The sequence below is a fragment of the Heloderma suspectum genome, chromosome 2 (genome assembly GCF_057233095.1).
Source record: "Heloderma suspectum isolate Gila_16-S chromosome 2, 16-S_ref, whole genome shotgun sequence".
NCBI classification, from domain to species: Eukaryota; Metazoa; Chordata; class Lepidosauria; order Squamata; family Helodermatidae; genus Heloderma; species Heloderma suspectum.
The window spans coordinates 234,364,893-234,390,373 of record NC_139459.1 but is presented as its reverse complement, the minus strand read 5'-3'; the positions used below and the strand labels follow the sequence as shown (position 1 = coordinate 234,390,373).

Sequence of the window (25,481 nt, the reverse complement as noted above, 5' to 3'; positions counted from 1 at the left end):
GACCTCTGATCTGCTGCAGTCCTCCCACCTGAGCAGTGACGCCGTTTCACCTCTAAAGTGCTAGAAGTCTGCAGGATCCTGACAAAACTTCATACACAGCCTCTCCCAGTCAAGAGGCATCTGATCCACCTAAAAACTCTACGTGATCGCTCACTAAGCAGCAAAAATCCCAAGTTCTGCAAAAAGGGTGTGTGTGTGTGGCTATAAACCCTTTGGGGTTTGCAGAATCAGGGCCAAACTTGACACACAGCCTCCCTAGTTGGGAGGCACCCAATCCACCATTAAAACCCTGTGCAATTACCCCAGAGGAGCGAAAATCCCAAGTGCTGCCAAAAGGGGGTGGTGGCTATAAACCCTTGGGGGGTTGCAGGATTGGGACCAAACTTGACACACAGCCTCTGCTAGTTGGGAGGCACCTGTCAGGGTGGAAACTGAGCCCAGAGAGCCTCAGAGCAGTTCGGATTCTGAGGAGGAACAGCTATCTGTGGGAGAGGGGCCAGCTCATCCCTCACAGGCTCAGCACCTGGCAGAGATTCCTCCTGCCAGCATTCCAGAGATAGATAGCGACCCCGGTAGTGAGGGAATGTGGGAGGGGGGCTTCTTAGACACTTGACGCAGATGCAAAGAGCGATGAGCGATGGAGGGCGCGGAAAGGAGGCGTAGCGCCCATTTGGAGTGCAAGCAACAGCTGCCTCTCATGGACCCAAGGGAAAGAGGGAGGATCTCTCCCTAGCCCATAAGTTCTGGGTCTTCAAGTGACTCTCCTTCAAATGGGGATCAACTGCCTACTCAGAGCATAGGCTACTCTGCTGTTCATTGCTTAGTCGCTGGTGATTAGCATCTGAAAGAGTCATTAAGTTGTAAAAAGATTAAAGCTTTGAAAAGAAATCCTTTCATCTGTGTCTTGAGTTGGCTATTGGAATCTACTGGGAGAAGCCGCCAGAGCGCTCCTGACAGCACCCAATCCACCATCAAAACCCTTGGAAGTTTGCAGAATCGAGGAAAAGTTCATAGGCAGCCTCCCCTAGTGGAGGGGGGGATGAGCAATTCTGCTTTGGTGCTAAAGCAGGGTTTTGATGGTGGATCAGGTGCCTCCCAACTAGGGGAGACCGTAAAGTCTAGTCCCAATTCTGCAAACCTCCAAGGTTTTATAGCCACCCCCCCCTTTTTGGTGCACATGGGATTTTCACTCCTTGGTGAGTGATCGCTTATTTCCCCCCACAGACAGTGCCAAAATAGACGATTTCAGGTGTTTCCATTATACAGAGAACGCCTGGGAGGAGCAGAGCGGCAGTGATCTGAATCACTCTTGCCTCTGTAGGCAAGCAAAATAACCCACGGTGCCCAACAGATTACATGATAACCCACGGTGGGTTAAATAACCCCTACTGCAGACTGTTGGTTATCAGAGTAGATTATTTTGGCAAAACAAACCATTGTGGATTATTTAACCCATCGTGGGTTATTGTGTCATCTGAACCCACTCACTGACTGATTGTAGAGCAGGCCAAGGGAGAAATTGTTGATCTTGGAATTGTTGTCGATCACAAGCTGAATATGAGCCAACAATGTGATGTGGCTGCAAAAAAGACAAATGCTATTTTGGGCTGCATTAATAGAAGCATAGCTTCCAAATCCCAGGAAGTACTAGTTCCCTTCTACTCAGCATTGGTTAGGCCTCATCTGGAGTACTGTGTCCAGTTCTGGGCACCACACTTTAAGAAGGATGCAGACAAACTGGAGAGGGTTCAGAGGAGGGCAACAAAGATGATCAGGGGACTGGAAACAAAGCCCTATGAAGAGAGACTGAAAGAACTGGGCATGTTTAGCCTTGAGAAGAGAAGACTGAGGGGAGATATGATAGCACTCTTCAAGTACTTGAAAGGCTGTCACAGAGAAGAAGGCCAGGATCTCTTCTTGATCATCCCAGAGTGCAGGTCATGGAATAATGGGCTCAAGTTACAGAAGCCATATTTCGGCTGAAGATCAGGAAAAAGTTCCTGACCATTAGAGCAATACGACAATGGAACCAATTCCCTAGGGAGGTGGTGGGCTCTCCCACACTGGAGGCCTTCAAGACGAGGCTGGACAGCCATCTGTCAGGGATGCTCTGACTTGGATTCCTGCATTGAGCAGGGGGTTGGACTCGATGGCCTTGTAGGCCCCTTCCAACCCTACTATTCTATGATTCTATGAAAGAAGGCTTTGGGGGCTGTAGTTGCTGTGGCAGGGTAAAATAATAACTGGCTCCTTATGCTGAGGTGCATTTTCCTTTTCACAAGTGAAAGAATCAGACACGAGGACTAGGATTCCAATTCTGATGGAGCCAAACAAATATTTTTACAAAAGGGAAGTACAGCTATTATACATCTCACAGGTAGCACCAGCTTGTCTGGATGACTGATCTGTTAGTTAGGGGTCTGGCGACTGGCAGCAAACCAATGGCTGAATGCCACAGGAGTATATAACTTCCTCTCCCATCCCACAATCATTGCCTGAGTAACATGACCTCTGACTCTGACCAGACAGATGCATGAGTGCTATCCTGACATAATTTTTTTAATTGCAAGTTAATGCACAAATGGAATGGAACAGAATTATGGCTAAAACACATGAGTGACATGGTCCAGATATAGAGTCACCCATCCCTACTTGACAGTTGGAGTTTTCTTTGTCTCACATTCTCTCCATGCTACTGGAATTGATCCTCCATTTTTATTTCCTTTATTTGTACTCTGCTAGTACAACTAAGTGGTCTGATCTGTGGCTTCAGTGTCTACTTGCCTTGCCCACTGTATTTGCTGCCTCATTGTTCATCAGATTTCCCAAGAGACACACTATAACTCCTATAGTGTGTCTGTACACTGGACAAGTCTTGCAATCATACTTCCTTACCCACACACTTGCGGTTATTGGTCTTGTCCTGTCAGTACCCAAGTGGCTTCATCCTGAACATACACCTATTTGGCCCCAATCCTTTCACCCTGAGTGAGAAAACTTTAACTCACTCCTTTACCCTCCCCCCCCCCACCATCAGTTGAAGTTTGACAAGCACTGCTGCCCGCTGATGAGCCTGCTTCTGTCATGCCAGAAGGGCTCTTCCCATTTACTGGATCTCCATAGCAACTGGTCATTTCCCATTCACAGTCCGCTCAGTTACCTTCCTATGCTCATTCATGCTGGTTGCCTTGACAACAGGACTCATCTCATTGATATAATCTGCCAACTCTGTGTGTGTGCGCACATGGTGTGTGTGTGTGTGTGTGTATAATCTGAGCAATGACTTGAGGAACAGGGATAAATGTTCTGCCTCTGCATCCCAAGAAGGTGGAATTGGGAGGGCAACTGGAGATATTTGACTGGTGGAAATCATATGAGGTTTTTGAAGGGTGTCTGATGACCCATGTAAGAAACTAGTCAACTAAATGCATTTTCTGTGAAGACAATTTGAACATAATGTCCAAATCATGGTTTGGCTGTTGGCTTCAAGCCTTGAGTTCCTGCATTCTCTCTCTCTTTCTGCTTGCAAACTCCAATTCTCTCCCTCACTTCCTGGTTCAGGCAAACAATTGTTTGCTGTTGCATCCAAATCAGGAAAACAAAGAGTTGCACAAACCATAATTTGCCTCCAAACCAAAATTGATCATCAGAGTTTCAATTGTTTGCCATTTTGCTTCTAAGCCCAATTCAAAGTGCCTGTAATGGCTTGGGACCAAGTTACTTAAAGGATCACCTACAGACATATGAACTTCTCTGGGCATTAAGATCAGCTTCTAAGGCCCTGCTTGTGTGCACACCAGTAGGGTAGTTTGGCTGGCAGGCACAAGGGACAGGGGACGTTTTGGTGGTGGCCTCATATTTATTGAATTCCCTCCCCTTAATGATATGATTAATTCCCTATTTTCCTTTAGACAGGCCCTAAATATATCTTGGTTTATTTTCAGACTGCTTTTAATTAAGTGGGTATTAGTTAGTGTTCCTATTGTTTTATGTTGTTCTTAGCAGCTATGTTTTTAGATCTCATGCTAGAATGGTTGGCTTGATATGCAGCAATGTGTATTTCTCTTTTTGTTTATTATTGTTTTGGGGGGGTTAATGTTACTATTTTAATGTTACTTTAATGTTAATTCTCTTATGCTTGTGTTAATATGATTTTATTATCTAAAATAATATATAGTGGCCAAGACATTCTTAAAATAAATAAATATAATGTACACCACCTTGGAAACATATTTATATGTTAAAAGTGGCCTATATATTTCTTAAATAAAATAAATTTGCCTGACCCAGGAAATGAAGGAAAGAATCAGAGCATAAGAACAGAGGTATGACTCAAAAGCTCAAGCCTGATGTACATGTCCAAACTGGTCTACTGCTGTTTACCCCTCATGATTGACCAAAGTACTAAAGGCACATTAGCAATGGAAAGCACAGTCTTAAATTATTAGTTCCCAGTGGCAACCTATGCAAGATGTGTATCCTCGTCTGAACCCCTCTACAGCTTGCACTTTGCAGGTTAAGCCTTGTTCCATGTGCCTATGCTGGGTAAGTAAGAACATCAGCAGCAAGGAGCATGGTCATTATTGCAATTGCCCCGAAACTGTGGAATGACCTCCCTAGTTTTATTCAGAGTTTTTCCTCTCTTGTATCCTTCCAGAGAGTGTGTAAAGCTCATCCATTTCAATCAGCTTTTGGCCACCGAGTCTTAATGATGTCTTAGACATAGACTCATAGGGTTGGAAGGGGCCTACAAGACCATCGAGTCCAACCCCCTGCTCAGTGCAGGAAGCCTGATTCCCAGGCGGTCTCCCATCCAAGTACTAACCAGAGCCGACCCTGCTTAGCTTATGAGATCAGACAAAATCGGGTGCATCCAGCCCTTTGCTCGTTTTATGGTTGCACTGTTTAGTTGTGAGGGGGCAGGGGGATTGTATTTGTATTAGTTATCTTGTAATTTATTTTCATTTTTTAATCTTTGTTGCAAGCTGCTTCAAGCTTTAAATAAATAAGAAGAAGCAGCATCTCTAGGAACACCTTCTGCATTTCCTCCTCCTCCAAACCCTACAGATGTACAAAAATGCATGATCCTTTTCACAGATGAGTGTGTGAAAGCAGTCACTTCCTTTTTAAGTAAAATGCATTTTATGCAGTTATTCTGTCCACATTTGGCAAATGGTCAGTCCCTGTGTTCAAACAGAATCCCATTATGATTCCATTCTCCATTTGCGGATATCACTAACTATCGAAACTTATGCTACAACCAGGTATGATCAGTTGTCTCCATTATCCAGCTCTCAGGATGACAGGCACAGCAAGCACATGTGAGCTACAGAAACTTTTGTTTAGATAGGAAATTAAGCTGTGTTTTTAAGTGTTTCGCATAGCATACCTTTCTTCAGTAACTCCATTAATAATGGTGTCCTTCGCCCTGTGGCTAGGTCAACTGCTCCATTAACTACCCAATGCTCAGAACGATACGTTATCCCTACACCGCATCTCTACAGACAGGTGGAGGCTGGGGGATAGCTGGCAGGCCTCTCTGCAGGCAATTTTTACCATCCCAGTGAGTATAAGCCAAACTTTTAATCCGCTGCCCTAAAAAGAGGCCTCACTAGCGTGAGTCACAGAGAATCAGTCCCTAGAACATCTACTAACTATCTCTGTTAGGAACGGGGAAGGAGTCTGGAGTGATACAGACATGCTCAGCACCACCCATGATCAGGCACTAGAAGGATTTGCAATACAAGGGTCATGAGAATATTTTTTGAAAAATCTCACTATTTTATTTTTAAGGTTCCAGTCAGGGTTCCACATCTTTGTTTACCATGGTTGGTGAGGTTGCCACTGTCCTCTTGAAGCAGCAGAGATGGCTGTGGATTGTCCTTGCTTTTGCATGGTGCTCTCTACACCCTTCCCAGTTCCAAGGTTATTTGGAAGATGGAGAAAGTGCCAGAGGCTTCTTTGCCCACTATGTTCCTGAAGGCAGCACAGGGCCAAACAAGCCCCTGCCCAATTTGGAGCAGGGGATTGTCCCACCCTGACCTCAAGTAGAAAGTCTGCATGAAATTAAGGACTAGAGGAGGTGCAGGCACAAGTTTTGAATTGGCTTCCAAAGCCAGCCAAAATGTTGTGAGCCTCTGGTTGGAGTATTTACAGAGCTCCCAAGTGCATCCACACATAAGGCTGATCAGGAAAGATTATCAGTGATCTTGGCTTTTCACTTATCTTGTCTTCTTAAAAATGTGTATATATTTGTCTGTAGACTCTTAACTTGAAGGCAGCTATATCCAATATAAAGTCTTGGTCAGTGCTCTTCAACATGACCCAAAGGCAGAGATAGAGGGGCACAAAGAACAGTGAGGTGGGGGAGTACTCGAAGATGTATCAGGCCCACAAATACATGCATCAAAGCATGTCAATGGAATGGATCCTCAAGTAATGCATCTATCCCAGTGGCAATTGGTTTCTTTCACAGGCACTGCAAGATAAACAAACCCGTATGTATGTGTGTATGTGCGTGCATGTAGCACACACATACAGGCACATAAACACACACACACACACACATATGGCATAGTGATGTAATGCTTATAGTGGGTAAACATAACTACTAATGTGCACAAAGACAGAAAGAGGAATAAGCAGAGAATGCTGTACATATGCATGCATATAGGATGCAGCCGCACATTGAGATCTAGCCACAAATGAATTGCTTCTACCAAAATCTTGCTCCTACAATTTGTCAATTGAACCTGTGGCCTGAAGGTCTGCCCACCTAGCTACTTGCCAGCAGAAGTGGCAGGAAATCTCCTTTGCCAGCCCTGCTCCCTCCCTGCCTTTTTACCATTCAGGCTGTGCAGGCAGACTGTGGCTCCCTCATCATTCAGGACATGTCTGGAAAGCTCCTTTAAGTAATAGTGCAGGGAGGACTCCCTAATCAAGAAGCAAATACTGTCTGGCATACTAATGAGCTGCATACTGTTAGGGATGCAGTCAGCAGAGAGTGGCAACAATTTTGAACCCAACCTAAGTGTAAGTGTGAAGAAACTCTTAGGGAGTTTTGAATGGGGCAGGAGGAGGGACAGATATTCAAGCATATGCCTCCCCCCATACACACACATACCTGCTTTCTGAACTGGTTCAGTCCATAGAATCATAGAATAGTAGGGTTGGAAGGGGCCTACAAGGCCATCGACTCCAACCCTCTGCTCAATGCAGGAATCCAAGTCAGAGCATCTCTGACAGATGGCTGTCCAGCCTCGTCTTGAATGCCTCCAGTGTGGGAGAGCCCACTACCTCCCTAGGTAATTGGTTCCATTGTTGTATTGCTCTAACAGTCAGGAAGTTTTTCCTGATGTTCAGCTGGAATCTGGCTTCCTGTAACTTGAGCCCATTATTCCATGTCCTGCACTCTGGGATGATTGAGAAGAGATGCTGGTCTTCCTGTCTGTGACAACCTTTCAAGTACTTGAAGAGTGCTATCATATCTCCCCTCAGTCTTCTCTTCTCAAGGCTAAACATGCCCAGTTCTTTCAGTCTCTCTTCATAGGGCTTTGTTTCCAGTCCTCTGATCATCTTTGTTGCCCTCCTCTGAACCCTCTCCAGTTTGTCTGCATCCTTCTTAAAGTGCAGCGCCCAGAACTGGACACAGTACTCCAGATGAGGCTAACCAGTGCTGAGTAGAGGGGAACTAGTACTTCCTGGGATTTGTAAGCTATGCTTCTATGAATGCAGCCCAAAATAGCATTTCCCTTTTTTGCAGCCACATCACATTGTGGGCTCATATTCAGCTTGTGATCGACAACAATTCCAACATCCTTCTCGCTCGTAGTGTTATTGAGCCACGTATCCCCCATCTTGTAACTGTGCATTTGGTTTCTTTTTCCTAGGTGCAGAACTTGGCATTTATCCCTATTCAGTTTCATTCTGTTGTTTTCTGCCCAGCACTCCAGTCTATCAAGATCACTTTGAATTTTGTTTTTCTCTTCCAGGGTATTAGCTATCCCGCCCAATTTTGTGTCATCTGCAAATTTGATCAGCATTCCCTGCACCTCCTCCTCCAAGTCCTTAATAAAAATGTTAAAGAGCAGTGGGCCCAAGACCAAGCCCTGCGGTACCCTGCTTGTTACCTGTCCCCAGTTTGAGAAGATCCCATTGATAAGCACTCTTTGAGATTATCTGAACATGTGGATCAGCTCTTACTTCTGAAAGTGACAGAACTCAGCCCTAGAACATGTGAAACAGGACATTCATGTTCCTTGTCAGTGGAAACAGCCTCCTGTGAGGAGACTCTTGGGGACTGTCTTGCACTCTCTCTTAAAAGCCACATGAATAAATCTAGAATGCTTAGCCTGCAGAACACTCCACAATAATTCTTGGAGATTCTGTGAATCAACCTTTGCATGGTCTGTTTGACCACAGCCTTAAAACACATCCACCAACCTGGTAGCAAGCTGAGAACCTATTTAAGGTGATGTAGGGAAACACAGAGTGACCCATGCCTTCTCTTACTAGAGGTCACTAGGGAGATGCAGGAGGAGATACAGGGCTGCCGCTACTCTTGGTAACAGCCATACATCCCTTGTAACATTGCTTTCGGCCCTTAACTTTCATATTCTACTTCTTATTCTGTTCCAAATACACAGCAAGAGTAAAAATACTGTGTTCATTTTTACCTCCAGGCATTCTTGTAATGTGTAGTACCATAGTCATACTTCCTTTATGGAAGCCTGAAAACTCCACAGTGGCACTGAATAAAAACACAATGAGCCACCAAGGAGCCACCCCTGACAATCCAAAATACATAGAGGAAATTTAACTGATTCCCTGTGCAGAAAGCAGCCACACTAGCCTTGAAAAATGTGGGAAGAACCCATACACTTGTGCTTTGGACAATGAGCTAACAAGGAACAATACAAGGCTCGTTCACACATGATTTTTTTCACCTACATGTCCGAACTCCAAACCCACTATCCTGGGGAGAAACATCAGTGTGAACCAAACTGTACAGATAACTACTCATTATTGTAATTGTGACAGCACTTTTTCCTATCATCACAGTCACAGGAATTGCTACCATACTGAGTACTGACAAGTTCACTGCACTGTTTTTCCATGCTTGTGTATCCCCAGGGATTGCTTAGGCTGCTCACCTGGTGGACAAAAAGTTCTGAATGAACTGGCCCACAGAGACTAGCTCCCAAGAAGGATGCAAAGACAATTTCTCTTTCAGGAACATAATGGACAATGTAATAGACTCAGTTGATCCAATCCACTTAAGTCCAATCAAAATCAATGGGACTGAATCTCCCAGTTTCAAACTCCCTGGATTGCATCCACTGCCTAGCCACAACCCTTCTCAAGTCATCAGTAGTCATATAACAGGACATCCAAAAGATGCATTTATTTTGAAATAATCAAACCATTGCAATTCTAGAGCATGCCAACAAAACAGAGGATGTAAAGATCAAGGTGCTGAAAAAGACAGGTAAACTAGAATGGGCATGGCATTATGAAAATGGGAACATCACTGATTAATAACATGTTCTCCAATCGGGGATGAAAATAGCTTCTGAAAATCTTGCTTCCAACAGCTTCCAGGTACTCTACAAATTAATTTATCCCAGAGCAATATGAAGATGAAAGGTCTTCTTCACATGGAGCTTTTATCCTGCTACTGAGATTGCTCACTCACAGAAGTTTGCAGGCCCTTCAGATGATGTCGTTAACCTCCAGGGCGTCTCTCACACTAAAGGACCTTTATTCCATTTTAAAATAGATCAAAGATAATGAGGTATCAAATTACCCCACTTGTGTTCCGCTTGAGTTCCCTCCGTGCAGAGGAGCTAGACCAATGAAATTTATGGAAGACTCAGATAAGGGGAAGAAGGATGGGGAAAGGGGAGGGGGGAAAGGAAGCATGTGTAAAGGGAGTCTGTTGTGATTTATTGTTGTAAGCTGCCTTGGGAGGGCTTCTGCCCTGAAAGGCAGGCAATAAATATTTTAAATAAATAAAATCCTGCATTTAAAATGGAAGCGGAAAGCCCTGTTTTAAATGCGGGATTTTAGGCTGGTGTATTCCAGCCGAGCTATTTAAAATCCTAAAAGATGATGCTGTTAAAGTGCTGCATTCAATATGCCAACAAATCTGGAACACTCAACAGTGGCCACAAGACTGGAAAAGGTCAGTTTACATTCCAATTCCAAAGAAGGGCAACGCCAAAGAGTGTTCAAACTACCGCACAATTGCGCTCATTTCACATGCCAGCAAGGTGATGCTCAAAATCCTACAAGCTAGGCTTCAGCAGTATGCGAACCGAGAACTACCGGAAGTACAAGCTGGGTTTCGAAGAGGCAGAGGAACTAGAGATCAAATCGCCAACATTCGCTGCATCATGGAAAAAGCAAGAGAATTCCAGAAAAACGTCTATTTCTGCTTCATTGACTACGCTAAAGCCTTTGATTGTGTGGATCACAACAAACTGTGGCAAATTCTGAAAGTGATGGGAGTACCAGACCACCTTACCCATCTCCTGAGAAACCTGTACGAGGGTCAAGAAGCAACAGTAAGAACCAGACATGGAACAACCGATTGGTTCAAAATTGGGAAAGGAGTACGACAAGGCTGCATATTGTCACCCTGCTTATTTAACTTATATGCAGAGTACATCATGAGAAATGCCGGGTTGGATGAATCAGAGGTCGGAATTAAGATTGCCGGGAGAATTATCAACAACCTCCGATATGCAGACGATACCACCCTAATGGCAGAAAGCGAAGAGGATCTCAAGAGCCTCTTGTTGAGGGTGAAAGAGGAGAGTGCAAAAGCTGGTTTGAAACTCAACATTAAAAAAACTAAGATCATGTCATCTGGCCCTATCACTTCCTGGCATATAGAAGGGGAAGAAATGGAAGCAGTGACAGATTTTACTTTCTTGGGCTCCAAGATCACCGCAGACGGTGACTGTAGCCATGAAATTAAAAGACGCTTGCTCCTTGGGAGGAAAGCTATGGCAAACCTAGACAGCATAGTAAGAAGCAGAGACATCACCTTGCCGACAAAGGTCCGTCTAATCAAAGCTATGGTTTTCCCAGTAGTAATGTATGGCTGTGAGAGCTGGACTATAAGGAAGGCTGAGCGCCGAAGAATTGATGCTTTCGAACTGTGGTGCTGGAGAAGACTCTTACGAGTGCCCTGGACTGCAAGGAGGTCAAATCAGTCCATCCTAAAGGAAATCAACCCTGAGTGCTCATTGGAAGGACAGATACTGAAGCTGAAGCTCCAATATTTTGGCCACCTAATGCGAAGAGAAAACTCCCTGGAAAAGACCCTGATGCTGGGAAAGACTGAAGGCAAAAGGAGAAGGGGACGGCAGAGGATGAGATGGCTAGATAGCATCACGGATGCAATGAATATGAACTTGAGCACGCTCCGGGAGAGAGCGCAGGACAGGAAGGCCTGGCGTGCTATGGTCCATGGGGTCACGAAGAGTCGGACACGACTGAACGACTGAACAACAACAACAACAAGAGATGCTTCAAGGAGGGAAAGCAAACACAGAACTGGACAACAGTTCCATGGAAAAGGAGCTTCACTTGAGTGTCAGCTCCCAAGTGTTGTAGTTCGTGACATTATTATTTATCTTTGTTATCGTACTTTTCATGGTAAAAAGTGCATGATGATGATGATGATTTCATCTTAAGAACCTTGTGAGTTAGATTAGGTTGTGACTGAGGGAGCAATCCTATGGCCACTAGACACTGTCTAGAGGGCCATAGGATATGCTGTTTTCTGGGAACCGACCTCAGAGCCCGTGCTCCGAGGTCGGTTCCCAGAAATCCGACCTCCCCCCTTGTCTGCACTGCCTTGGAGGCAGTGTGGAGAAGCCCCGTCCTCCGCGCTCGGAAGACGAGTGCGAAGCGACTGAAAAGGGGCGGGGCTGGGGAGCATTCCGGGGCGGGGGGAGCAGAGCTGCGCGTACAACACATCCAATGTGTCATACGGCAGCTTCCTCTCATGTTTGGCTGTGAGAAAACGGCTGTCTAGCAAAAAGAGCAAGGCAGGAGAGGCACGGAGGGAATGATCCCCCCATGCCTCTCCTGCCTTGCTTTGGATAGGCGGTCGCCTCCGAGGTTGGGGGCAGCCACCTATCTAGTTAGGATTGCACCCTTAGTGACTTGCTCAAAGCTACCCAATGAGCTTAATAACTGAAGTGTGATTTAAATCTGGGTTTCCCTGGGCAAAACTCAATGCTACCTAGAAATAGAGGTCTTAGGCTAAATAAAGAGGATTTGTTTTAATGTTTCATTTGAAGAGGACCCAAACCATCCAACTAGGGACATAATGGGATTTTATCTGGGCTACTAACCCCCTATAGTCAACCCTAGAGATATATAAACCAATATAACAAGCCACCAGATGAAGCTCCAAAAGTAAAGCATGAGTTACCAACGCTGCAGCATCAGGGAATGGAAAAGGCATAGAAACAGCAAGGCAAGGTGAAGCTAAATTGCAACTAGCTCAGCACACTTTCTGTGGAGTTCTCTCTGCTGACTAGATGCTCTTTTCAAATCCAAGAACGCCACAACAAATGAGAGTCTGGGTGGGTGTTGTGAACACTCCACCACGAAATAACATCTTTGTTTCAGGAAAAAAGGGCTTTTGTTCCCATCTCAGGAAATCGTGAGCAGGCTGGGAAGCAGCAGGGAGCAAGCTTTGCAAACTAGGAAAGTGTGAGGACACAGCATTGCAGACAGGATGTACCTGTTTGTTACACACAGATCCAGAATGTCATGTCCATGTGCCATCCTTAAAACTGGTGTTCAAGAACATTATGCTGTTCAAAAACTACATATATATATAAACCTACACATATAAAAGGCAAGATGGGATCAGCACAGATTAGTGGCAAAGATGAGGAACAGCCTAGCTCTAGGCTTTCTGTCTGCTGTTCTAAGGGTAAAAAGAGATGCAGCATCTTAAGAGCAGGGTGGGCAACTTTGAAAGCACCCTCACAGCATTGAAGACCATTTTGTATGCTGGGTAAACCCTGAACAAACAGGTTCTGTATGTTTTCAACATGGGTGAACTTTAATTGGGGAAAAACCCCATCAAATTATGGAAAGGAAGGTTTTAAGTATCCAAAATAAATAGTAAACTAAATAAAAGCCAGCTGTAGAAGGTACCTATTGGCTAGCACTGCTGTTATCACTAAAACACTTCTCCCATCTCCAGAACAGTTCTGCAATTGTTATGGATGTGTCCACATTTTTTTTTATGAGATGTTATCTGTATATCTGTACAAACATATATATGCAGATTTGATTTTTTTAAAAGGTGGATAAACTGGCTGAAGTACCATGGACTGACCACTGAACCAGCATTCAACTTGCTGGAACGTGTGTGTGTGTGTGTGTGTGCGCGCGCACGCGCGTGTGTGCGTGTATGCGTGCGTAAGGCAACATATGACACCTGGTTCACACTGCAGGTGAAAGACCTGTTGTGATCATTGTGTTCCAGACTGTTCTCAGCCTAACATGTTACACATCAGAACAGGAATCCAGACCAGAATTTCTTGTACCAAGCCTCCCCCTGCTCTTACAAACTACACCCCCCTTTCCTTCCACATCAGGAAACAGAATCTAAACATTCGGGCCCCCTTCTTGGTCCTGTCACTGTCCAATGACCACTAGACAGACCAGAAAATAAGCAACAACAACAGACAGTTTAAAAAGCAGGTACTCACCCTGTGAGAACCACCACGAAGTCCATCACATTCCAGCCATTCCTTAGGTAGGAGCCTTTGTGGAAAGCAAATCCTAAGGCAATAATTTTAATTCCAGCCTCGAAACAAAATATTCCAATGAAGTATGGTTCTGTGTCATCCTAAGGAGGCATGGATAGGTGAAAATTACTATTTAGTTATTGCATTTTTATCTCACCCTCCAAGAAGCTCTGAGCAACTTATATGTTTTCCTCTCCCCATTTTATTGTCATAACAATAATGAAATAGAAAGGGGCTGTTCACACAATGCACTAACCCACACTCAGTGGTTGAGTGTGGGTTGTTTTGAACCATGGATTGTTGAACCCTGGGTTAGCGTATTGTCTGAATGCAGCCAGGGTGGCTTGTTAACCATGCAGTGTGGCTTATTTTCTCAAACAAGCCACCTTGAGAACTCATGATTTGTTGTTGAGTCATTCGGGGTGGTTAACAAGCCACACTGTATGGTTAAGAAGCTACCCTGGCTGCGTTCAGACAACACGATAACCCACCCTGAGAAAAACGTGCTGCATTCAGACAACACACTAACCCATGGTTCAACAAACCCACGATTCAGAACAACCAACACTCAATCACTGAGTGTGGGTTAGCATGTTGAGTGACCAGGCCTAAAGTAACTGGGCAGGGTCATCATGGGAGCTACACTGTGTGAATGGTTCTCTGTAATCCTAGTCTGAGGCTGTACCTGGGTATGAATATATTCCAGAACCATTTTTCTCCTTTCCAATATACTTTCTAAACATGAAGCAGATCAGTCCTGCAGGCCCTCCAGTTTATCATTCCCTACCTTTTGCTGGCAATCCAATCTAATCCAGGCTGCCATGGCTGAGAACCTACTCATGCAACTAAAAGTGCAATCCTATGCACACTTACCTAGTGTACTTCCCACTGAACTCGGTGGGGCTTACTTCTAAGTAGACATGTATAGGATTGCACTGTAAGTCTTCAGTCCTATGTATTCTTACTTGGGAGGGTCCCACTGAAACCAGCAGAACTTACTTCCAGGTAAACATGCATAGGATCAAGCTGCATGACATCCATATTAAATCCAAATTATGGAGGCTATTCCACAAGGTGAGCTGTTTGTGTGTAGCCAGTCACCACCTTTGATTACCACTACTTATTATTTCAACCAGTTGCATGAAGGAAGCCTTAGGGACATGTTTCCAGAGCAAGCTACAATTGGGTAACTCTGTCAGGATCCAGTAGATTGAGGCTGTCTGAACAAAGCTGCAGGAGAAAGGTTAATGCAGAGAGTATAATCTGTCTCCATCTGAACTGCTGTGAGGAAAGAGGGAATGTAATGTGCTGTTATCGTAGGGGCAGAACTAAATGCTATAAGAAACATGGCCTGCTGTTGAAAAGGGCAGCTGGGCATGGAGAGCCCCCTCTCCCTCTACAGCATCTAGTACAGCAGCCTTCACCAGCCTGGTGCTCTCCAGATGTGTTGGGCTACAGCTCCCAGCATGGCTGAGGCATGCAGGTTGCATATTTCCTGACCATATAACAGATGTTTCCCCACTCCCATTCCACAATGACCAGCCAAAAAAAGGGGGGAAAAGAAAAAGGTCTGCTTGGTTTTCTTACTTTCTGGACAGTTGTGAGTTGAGCAAGGTATAAGATCATATCCCTGACAGTTTTCCTTTACAATGTGTACAGCTGGGCAGAAAGGAGATCTCCAAATGTTTTGAATTTCCCCTCCCAGCATTTCTGACCACTGACCTTGCTGGAAGGGACTTCTGGGAGTTGGCAGTCCAAAAGATCTGCAGATCTACCTTCTGCCCACCCTCATTTTACAAAAACAGATAGTTTTTCTGCAGGGCCCCACATCTGGGATCCACTAGACACTGCTACACAACCCTGCTACCCTGGGCCCACCAGAAACAGCTGGGCTCTGACTCTGGCTCCACTCCTACATCTCAACCAAGCATCAGAATGTTTGAGTTGGCAATCTTAGCTCCACATTACTGGGTGAGGTGAGTGGGGAAACATAGAGAATAAGGCTGTTGGGGCAAGTTTACTATGCCTTACGGAAGGAGAAGAGGAACTTGACCCAGTGCTGCTATTTTTGGCATTTCTCATGTTTAGTTCTGCCATAAGAATGTTTCAGAGGAAGGGAACACTACTCACCAATCGTTCTGACATTGGTGTCTTGTCTCCATCAGGCAGATGCTGCTCCAGAGCAAGGACAATGCAGTTTGCTATGATAGTTGCTAAAATCATATATTCAAAAGGAGTGAAGCAGTGTTAAGGAATGTTTTCACATATGGGTGGATCTTACATGTGTGGTCAAAACAAAGAGCCCTCCCAGGATCCCCCCACTCCTCATGCCAATGTTTTGCAATCAGATCTGTGCTCTAGTCCATGTCATTCTTTTCATCTGATTTATAGACATGGAAAATGCAAACACAGATTTAAGTACTATGTAAAACAGCATAACCGATGGAAAGCATGCTGGATTGAAACAACTGGATCCAACTAGGGACAAATGGCACTCCCTGCTCTAGTGGTAGGGGGCAATCCCCCTCCTAAAGGCATTGCACATAGATACCCTGCAAAGATGTCTTGGGAAAGGGTCCTACTGAGCGGTCATTGCACGTAACTGAAACCAGTTAGGCCACGAGTGTACACTTGCTAGGGAACTGTAGCCAATCCTGGTGTGACACCTTTGACACCTGGTGGGTTTGTTTCATCCATACTTTACATTTTTTGCGAAACACTTGAAAAAGTATTGTTTGAAACAACCCTTTTAATACTTGTTGGACCTTGAATTCTAGAGTTCAATGCTCATCATCCAAGTATTAAGAGCTAGGCATGGCATGACACCAAAGAAGCAGCACAGTATGTTTACCAGCCATAGCCTTGTACCCACCATATCATTGGAAATATGTCACTTTATGCATAGTGGCAGTTTATTAAACATTTACCTTCGAACTCTCACATTCTTCTGATATATTACATTCAACATAGCATTCAGGTGTAATACAACCTATCTAATACCTGTCAGGATCTTATCTATTCAGAGGGGAATCTTGATCTTTGTAATCACCTGCATTATTTTCCTGAGTGTAACAACAAATCAACCTCATCACTTAATCAAAACACATAATTTCTAGAACATCTCAATTGCTTAAGTAGCCACAGTGAGCATTCTGCACCCAGCATGCCACTAGACTTGCCACCAAAACTGGAATCAAATAATTCAGCTTCTTCTGATTCATGAAAATCTTGGCATCCACTCCAAGGTTTATTATCAGTGAATCCCACTTACAGAACACTCAGAGATGAAGCACTGTGTATTCAAAATACATTACTGTTTTTGCACTAAAAGGCATAGAAGCCAGAAAAAGAAGGCAGCTCTGCAAGTCCACATGCAACTACTTCCTGTTTTATCATTCACTCATGCTCTGGTTTATATACAAGAAGCTGGACCTCCTTCACATAATACATTATTATACTTTACCTCACAGTAACCTTTTTAAATGGCTCCTTCTCCTTTTTAAACTATTCCTTCTACAGCGCTAACTTATACCAATATTGAGAGTTCTTCTATAGAGATAAATCGAATTCCAGGTTCTTTGGACTAATTTACTCCATAAGGAAAGCAACAATGTGAACAAGAATAATGGTGTTACATCTGGATCTAATTCACTTAAATAAGAACAATAGTGTCTAGTCATACAATCACCCTGATATCCCTTCTACTTTCTCCATGTGTATGAACACATCTAAAGAAAGGTAGATACTTTAAATTAAGAACTCCTGATGAATAGGCATGAAGCCAGAGGGCTTCAGTGACTTGCAACTAGTTCGTTCCCACAGTTGCACTGCATGTGAATTTTGCAGCTGTGAATCTAGATTACTCACACTTGACCTCAATCTCTTTAAACATCATTTAGAGGAAGATTAGGAGGGTCAGTGCCACTGTCACTGTTTCAAGGAAACAGAGGAAAGCCACTGGCCCAGTGCCACCCAAGAGCCCTGCAGCAACACAGAGCTGGAAACAGGAGTCCCAGATGCATGCTCTTGCTACAAGTTCGCTCCTGCCCCATTTTTTGCAGATAAAACAGAAGCACAGTTTTCGTGAGAACTAGCTGTGTTCAGACATTTAATTTGTGTAGACCTGTCCACAATGGGAGGGAGGGGAGGTCAGGATTGCACCCACTGGCCCTGCCCTCTTGCTACCCATGCAATGGTAACAAAATGGAATGGGAGGCATATACTCATCCCTAGAATGTGCCCAGGAGCCACATCAAATCATGGCTCCAACAGAAATTATTCATAAGAGGCCTTGCGAAAGAGAATGCATTTATAAGAAGCCTTGTGGAAGAGGATGTTGTTTTTAATGGGAGAAATACTGAATCCTACCCCTGATGGATCATTTGTGGTTACCCACTACAGCTCCTCTGCCATTGGGAGGGTGTTACATTGGGAGCTATGGAGTATGAAATGTTTCCTGCATTCCCAACTACTATGTAGACAGAGACACAGATAGCTGCATCAATTAAGACATTTATTGAAAATGTAGGAAGAGTGAAGGCGCTGCAGTATCACACAAAGCTTTAGGGAATTACATAACACCCTGCTGCTGCTCCTGCTGCAGCAGTACTTTCCTTTGCTGTCTATGTAGTCATCAAAGTGGAGGGCCAACTTCACCTCCTGAAGTGTCAGTTGGATGCCTTCCTGAAAGGAGAAAAGCAGTGCGTTTTAATAGCGGTGCCTTACTGGTTTACCAGTAGAGCAGGTGGTTCCCTTAGCTGAGTGTTAAGTGAATGCCCATGTCTCCATCTCTGTATAGGGTTTCCACCTGTTTCTGCCAGAGACTAAGGGACTTGAGCAACAATCACAGTTTCTCCCATAACTGCATCTCCATATCGCAAAAAGCAGCACCTGTTGAATTTCTGTTATGTAACTGTTAAAGGCACATCACTTCTTTCAGAAAAAGGTGCCAACTTTGCCAGCTTATCTTGCTCTTTGCAGTAAATGACTTGCCTGTATTGGGTGGTTTGTTTGTGGGAACACCTGTTGGGGTTACCAACCTTTTTTTTCATGCAGGGCACCCATGACTTCAATAAGTGACAAAAAGAAATCCAGCAATTGACATTTCTCCCATCGGGTGTATGGCTATGTTAGGAAAACTCTGCACCTGTTGTTTCTGCCTGTCATGCAGCTATTAACAGCACAGGAGCCCTCCAAAGAAACAACAGTGAAAAGGCAGCAACCCAAGTTGGGAAGGACATTTAGGGAGAGTGGACCTATGCTCACCTTTCAGCTGGGGATTGTCACCTTGGAGCTTGTTTTGAATCCCTGGCTGTTCTGCTGCTTGTTATCTGGTTGTGCTCCTATAAGACAGAGCAGTTCAGAATCATGAGTGTTGGGCCTGCAGATGGAGTGCTTGGTGCCCTGTTGTGTTGATGCTTATGTTTCCATTTCTTCCCAATGCATGTAATGAGATATTACCTGGAATTGGTGTTGTTGAGCGCATTGGATCTCTGTATGGCTCTCTCTGGTTCCTGACCGTGGCTTTCACTGTAGTGGAGATCGTCTGTTGCTATAACCTGTTGCATAGGAAATGGCAGGTACAACCGTGTGGTATATGCTCCCTTTCATTCTCCTATAGTAAGATCCCCTATAGTAAGATCCTCATTTGCTTACCTGTGTGGAGTGGTCTATTCCTGTACCCACCGTTCCAGCTACTGAGCTGAGGTTCTTCATGGGTGGTTGTGCACAGGGTATGGAGCTTATACGAGATCTGGAAAAACATACATTAAGAAGCTGCTCTTCTTTCTTTTTCTTAGGCCTGGTTCACACAATCACCACAGCTTAAACAAGCCACATGGGCTTGTTTATTGTTTAAGCCCCAGCGCATGCCAGGTACCATTTGCCTAATTACCCACCTGGGTGCAGCTTGTTGTGTCATCTGAACCTGGGCAGCATGGCCTGTTGAAGGGGGAAAGAACCCCCCAAATAAATCTTGGGCTCTTGTTGGGTTATTTGAGGGTTATTTTCCCCTCCAACAAGCCAACATGACAACCCACACCCAGGTGGATAATTAGGCAAATGGTGCCTGGCATATGCCATGGCTTAAACAAGCTACTGTGGCTTATTTAAGCTGTGGTGATCATGGGAATCCGGTCTTTGAGTCTCTTCTCCTTAGTGGTTGAGCCCTCCTTTCTGTGCTTTGTGCACTCATGCTGTTGCTCAAAATTTCCTTTCTACAATATAACATTCTTATATACACACAATTCATTTCCAGTTGGCAACAAACTACTTTTCCCCCTTTATTTCCTGTGTTATATAGTACAGGAGCAGAATGTTTTTGTCTCATCATGATGCATATCTTTAGGTTCTTCTGGTGCACCTTGTAAATACGTGTGGGTGTGACACAATCCACCACAGCACAGATATGGCCTAGCACTAACAGGAGGATACAGGTGCAATCTTATTCTCCAACCTATGCAAGGACTCCTTGCACTGATGCAGAACTTGTGATCTAAGGGTTTCTTTGCTCTGGACCCTCTGCGGTTTCTTACTGTTGTCTGTATATTGACGCTGTCCCTGATGTTTGTGGATCCAGTTCCTTTTAGTTGACATGTCTGCAGGATGTATGCGGGGAGAGGTGTCTGTGATGTCTCAATGGGTCAGGTGTGTAATGTGTGTGTGGACTGCAAGCTTACTGCTGTTGCATTGTGGCATTCATGTGTGGTCATGGACTGTGTGAGTATGCACTGATTACAATATCATCTTTTAAGATGCTAATACATTGCCGTGTTTCTTTTCTTTTTTTATGGGAGCATTGTGCCAGAGGAAGGATGATCTTTTTATATAAAGAGGTTGCCAACTAATGTTGCTACACCCATGTTGATCCTACACCCTCTCTGCACACTTCTGAGTTGTGCAGTTGCACCAGGCCCTTTCCCCCAGCATGGAAGGGGTAAAAGGCACAAGCCTGGCAACTGAAGAAGAGCTGGGAGCTTCAGTGGAGCTGTCACGCCAGTAACCATCTAGGTTAGGCTCAGGGACTATACAGGAGATGGCTGCTCCACCTCTTCCTGGCTCTCAGCCAGGCCCTGATCCAGGCAGGTACTTAAGAAGGCTTTCCCCAAGTTATTCCATGTAAAGGGTAGCTCATGGGGCTACCCAGGTCCTCTACTGTTGGCTCTGAAGTTGCTGCCTGGCTTACCATCTCCTCTGGTCTGGGAGCCCAGGTGACCAGCATGGAGTCTTCTGGTGCCACAGGTGGAACACTAGGATCTGAAGGCTCTGGAGGAAGAGTGGGCTCCTCTGGACTGCTGGCAGAGCTGGGGTTTGCTGGGGGTCCTGCTCCCCCTCCTCCAAGAAGGCCTCTTCTTCAGGGTCTGAGCATGGCTGGACCCTGACACAGCAGCACAGCTGCACTGAGGAAACTGCATTCTCTTTGTGTATGTGCAATGATGGAAAGTGTAGTTGCTCCACTAGTGTGAGCTGACAAATACCAGCACTGGGCCAGGAGCACCATTTAGGAATAGCAAGGGGAGGCAATTGTCCCACCCATATTACAGACCACAAGTGATTATTCCTCAGGAGCATGAACACCTATATCTCCGATGATTAGGTAGCATAAAAAGTAACCACAACAAATGCTCTTAGACTAAGCAGCTTTTTGTAATTTAATCTTGCATATATCAAAGCACAGGCCTTTGAACTTTGCTGTGCATCTTGTCTCACCTGAATAAATCACCCCACCCTGCAAACACACAAACCTTAAATTAAGGCTTAAAACTTTGACCCAGGACACAAGGGCACTAAGGTATTATCCTACCTAGCCCAACATTCTTTAGCAGGTAGGATCTTACTGACAGGCTTAGAAATGCTAACATGGATGGTCTAGGTATCCCTATTTAATTGTCACAGATTATTATTATTATATTATTTATTAAATTTATTAATCGCCCATCTGGCTGGTCACCCAGCCACTCTGGGTGATGTACAACATATAATAAAACAGTTTAAAACAATAAAATTCTACAATAAAAACATTTTCTAAAATACCCTAACCCATCCCAAATGATTGCCTGAACAACCATGTTTTTAATGCACAGCGGCAGCTCATTAAAGAGGGGGCATGACAGAGTTCCTTAGGGAGGGAGTTCCACAGAGTGGGGGCCACCACAGAGAAGGCCCTCTCCCTCGTCCCCACCAGTCTGGCTGTCCTGGCTGATGGGACAGAGAGAAGGCCATCCAAGGCTGATCTTGTTAAGCGGCCTGTCTGGTGTTGCTGGAGGCGCTCCTTAAGATAGGCTGGGCCGGAACCATATAGGGTTTTAAAGGTCAAAACCAGCACCTTGAATTTGGCCCGGAAAACAACTAGTAACCAGTGCAACTCCTTCAGCACTGGACTGATGTGATGTTGCTGGCGGCTGCCTTTAATCAGGCGAGCCCCACATTCTATACCAGCTGCAGCTTCCAAACCATCTTCAAGGGTAGCCCCACGTAGAGCGTATTACAGTAGTCTAAATGAGAGGAGACCAGGGCATGAACTACTGATGGGAGCAGATGGTCGGGAAGGTATGGACGCAGCCGCCATATCAGATGGAGTTGATACAGCACTGACACCTGAGCCTCCATGGACAGCTGGGAGTCCAAAATGACCCCCAGGCTGCGGACCTGGTCTTTCAAGGGTAGCCATACCCCATTCAACACCAGGTCAACATCCCCCAGTCTCCTCTTGTCTCCCACCAAAACTACCTCAGTCTTGTCAGGGTTCAGCTTCAGCTTATTCCTCCCCATCCAGCCACTCACCGACTCCAGACATTTGGACAGGGATTCTACGGCCAACCTTGGTGAAGATTTGAACGAGAGGTGGAGCTGTGTGTCATCCACATACTGATGACACTGCACCCCAAACCTCCTGATGATAGCCCCCAGTGGCTTCACATAGATGTAATAGCATCGGGGAGAGGATGGAACCCTGTGGCACCCCACAAGTGAGTGGCCACGGGTCCGAAACCTCCTCTCCAGTGCTACCCTCTGGTACCTGTTGGAGAGGAAGGACCAGAACCTCCGCAATACAGTGTCTCCAATGCCCAACCCCTCCAGGCGGTCCAGGAGGATACCGTGGTCAACGGTATCAAAAGATGCTGAGAGGTCGAGGAGAACAAGGAAGGAGCATTCACCCCTGTCCAAAGCCCTCCTCAGATATTTAGATATTTCTTTTATTAATATTAGGTATTTAGATATTTCTAAAACACTGTGGATATCCCTAAAGTATCAACTGAAGTTGGCAGATTTACAATTTGGAATTTAATGCACCTTCCTTCCCTTCTAGGAATGCATAAGCAGTTGTTCAAGATTTTGGTATTTCAGTCACTCCTCCGTTAGAAGAAAGAGGAGACATTTTCTAAAGGTTTTCCAAGTTGTTGGATTATTAGCCTGCATCAAGTGACCAAATTACCCTTTATTCCAAAGGAACCAGCATTTCAATTATTGAAGGAAATGAGCGTCACAAATGGGAGAATCCTGGAAGCTGCTGTTAGAACCTAGATCTCCAGTCTCCTGCACCCATACTTAGGTTCCCCACCACCACATAGAAAAGCTGGCTAGAGAAGAGTGCCTCTGAGTATATGTGGAGTGCCCGTCTCTCAAGAGACACCAACAGCAGCTGCCACATATGGGTGGCACAGCTTCCACAGCTATGGCAAGTGGCTGACATTCAAGCAGGTCTGGATCCAAATGCCTCTCTTTTGCTTTAAATTGGGTTACATTTTTCTTGAACAAATGCTGGTACTTGATCGAAAATATCAGCTTCTCTGCCCCAGCGACTGTTTTCCTCCTCTAGTCAAAGTTCAAACTCTTGCTACATCAGCCTCATCGCTCCTTGCTTGCTCATGCAACAGCCACTAGCCAGCCTCCCTCAACCTGGTGCCCTCCAGATGTGTTGACTGCAACTCCCATCATCCCCCAACCAGGGTGCTGGGAGTTGCAGTCCAAAACAGCCGGAGGGCTCTAGTTTAGGGAAAGCTGTATATACGACGCCTTCTCTCTCGCCCTGCCGATCACAGCGACGAAGGGGTGAAAAGAGCTGCCAGGTAGCAGCAGCCAGCCAGCCAGCCAGCCAGCTCTGAAAAGTGGAGCAGCGGAAGCAGGCGCTGAAACGTGCCGCTGGGACCGGCCCAGTTCTTGGGGTGGACAGGAGGAGCTGAGACTGCAGTGCGCGCCGCCGGCCTCGCAGCAGCATCGCACCGTCAGCGGCTGAGCCGCGGAGCCCGCTGCAGGCCCTTCCTGCCCATTGATTGGCTTGCGCGGAAAGAGGCCTGAATCAGCGGATCCGAGGGAGGGAGGGAGGGAGGGAGGGAGGGAGCTGGAGACGCGAAAAGGCGGGGGCGGGGAGGCGAAAGCACCAGCCGGTTCCTTGATCTGGAAGGGCGGGGGAGTCCTCTCGACAGTGCGCCCCGCCACCGCCTCCCAGGCGCTCCAAGCCTGTCTTCTCGTGGTTTCTGAGCCTTCAGGGCAAGTTCATGATTCGGGGAGGAGGGGCACAGAAAGCGGCAGTCGACGAGAGGGGAATTCTATGGGATACGTCGCACAGAGGGAGCGTGCTGTGTCGAGGATGCTTGTCCGAAGCCACACGGCATAGTTTCCCTCCTATATCCACCAACCACATGTGGATCCACCTATATCCACCAACTTACATTTACACGATCTTCCCCTTTTTATTCCGGAATAAATCCTACACTAAAATGTAAGAGATTGGGGGTGGAATCTATCCTTGAACCCTTCTGCACACAGGGGCTGGTGGTTCGAGTATGTTGTCAATGAACTTACTCACATGATATCATCATCAGTATACTCTAGCTTTAGATCCCCACTCTTTCTTCTGCTCACTTTTGAGATGCCAGGAGTCTCCCCATCTCTCAATACACTTGCTCTCTCACTCACTCGTGAATCTAGTGCTTAAAAGTGGTAAGTCTCTTCCCCTTCATGGGGGGGGGGGCACATTGAATGCTTCACCACACACAAAGTCCTTCCAACCAGAAAACTAACATGCCAGGGCCCTGACCAAAAAGACATCTTTTGTTTGTGCATGTGTGTACATGTATGTGTGTATTTTATAGAAGGTTCTCCAAAACTGGGAAAGTAATGACCCCTTGCCACCCATGCTTTCCCCAGGATCTGAGGCCTATAAACGACTACTTCCCACTCCCTTGCCAGAACTAGGTGAGGAACTCAGGAACATTTTTCTTCAGGCTTCAAAACTCTGTAAAAAAAACAGCCTTGCATCCTGCAAATAATGCCACCTTTCTTCTTCAGATCACGGTAGTCCAGGACTGGGCAACTTGTGGCCATCCAGACATTTTGGCCTACAATGCCCATAGTTCCTCAACATTGACTACGCTGGCTAGGGCTGATGGGAGTTGTAGGCCAAAACATTTGGAGGGTCACAAACTGCCCCTTGCTGTCAGTCACCATTGTACACACACAAAAAGAGAATTTAAAATACACATACGCAATAAAAGTGTAAAGGTTTTGCTTTTAAGACAAACTGATTTCATATGAAATATGAGGCAGAGAAAGAAACAGGAAGACATTCTGCTTGGAGAACACCATGGCCCTAGGCCTGAGTTCTCTGCACATTATATTTCTAGGTATATAAGTAAAATTAAAAGTTCTGATGCAGCAAATGTGTGTTTGCAAATATGAATATAATACAGCGACACT

At 45.4% G+C, this 25,481-nt stretch overlaps 1 protein-coding gene across 1 annotated transcript in view; it reads right to left on the bottom strand.

Moving 5' to 3' along the window:
- The window catches only part of CACNA1A (calcium voltage-gated channel subunit alpha1 A), a 368,926-nt gene that overhangs the window by 208,598 nt on the left and 134,847 nt on the right, over window positions 1–25,481 (bottom strand). The window contains exons 4-5 of the mRNA XM_084838533.1: window positions 15,915–16,020; window positions 13,746–13,885 (exon numbers count right to left, since the gene is read on the bottom strand). Of these exons, the coding sequence (XP_084694659.1) occupies window positions 13,746–13,885; window positions 15,915–16,020 (246 nt within the window). The remainder of the gene's footprint in view (window positions 1–13,745; window positions 13,886–15,914; window positions 16,021–25,481) is intronic.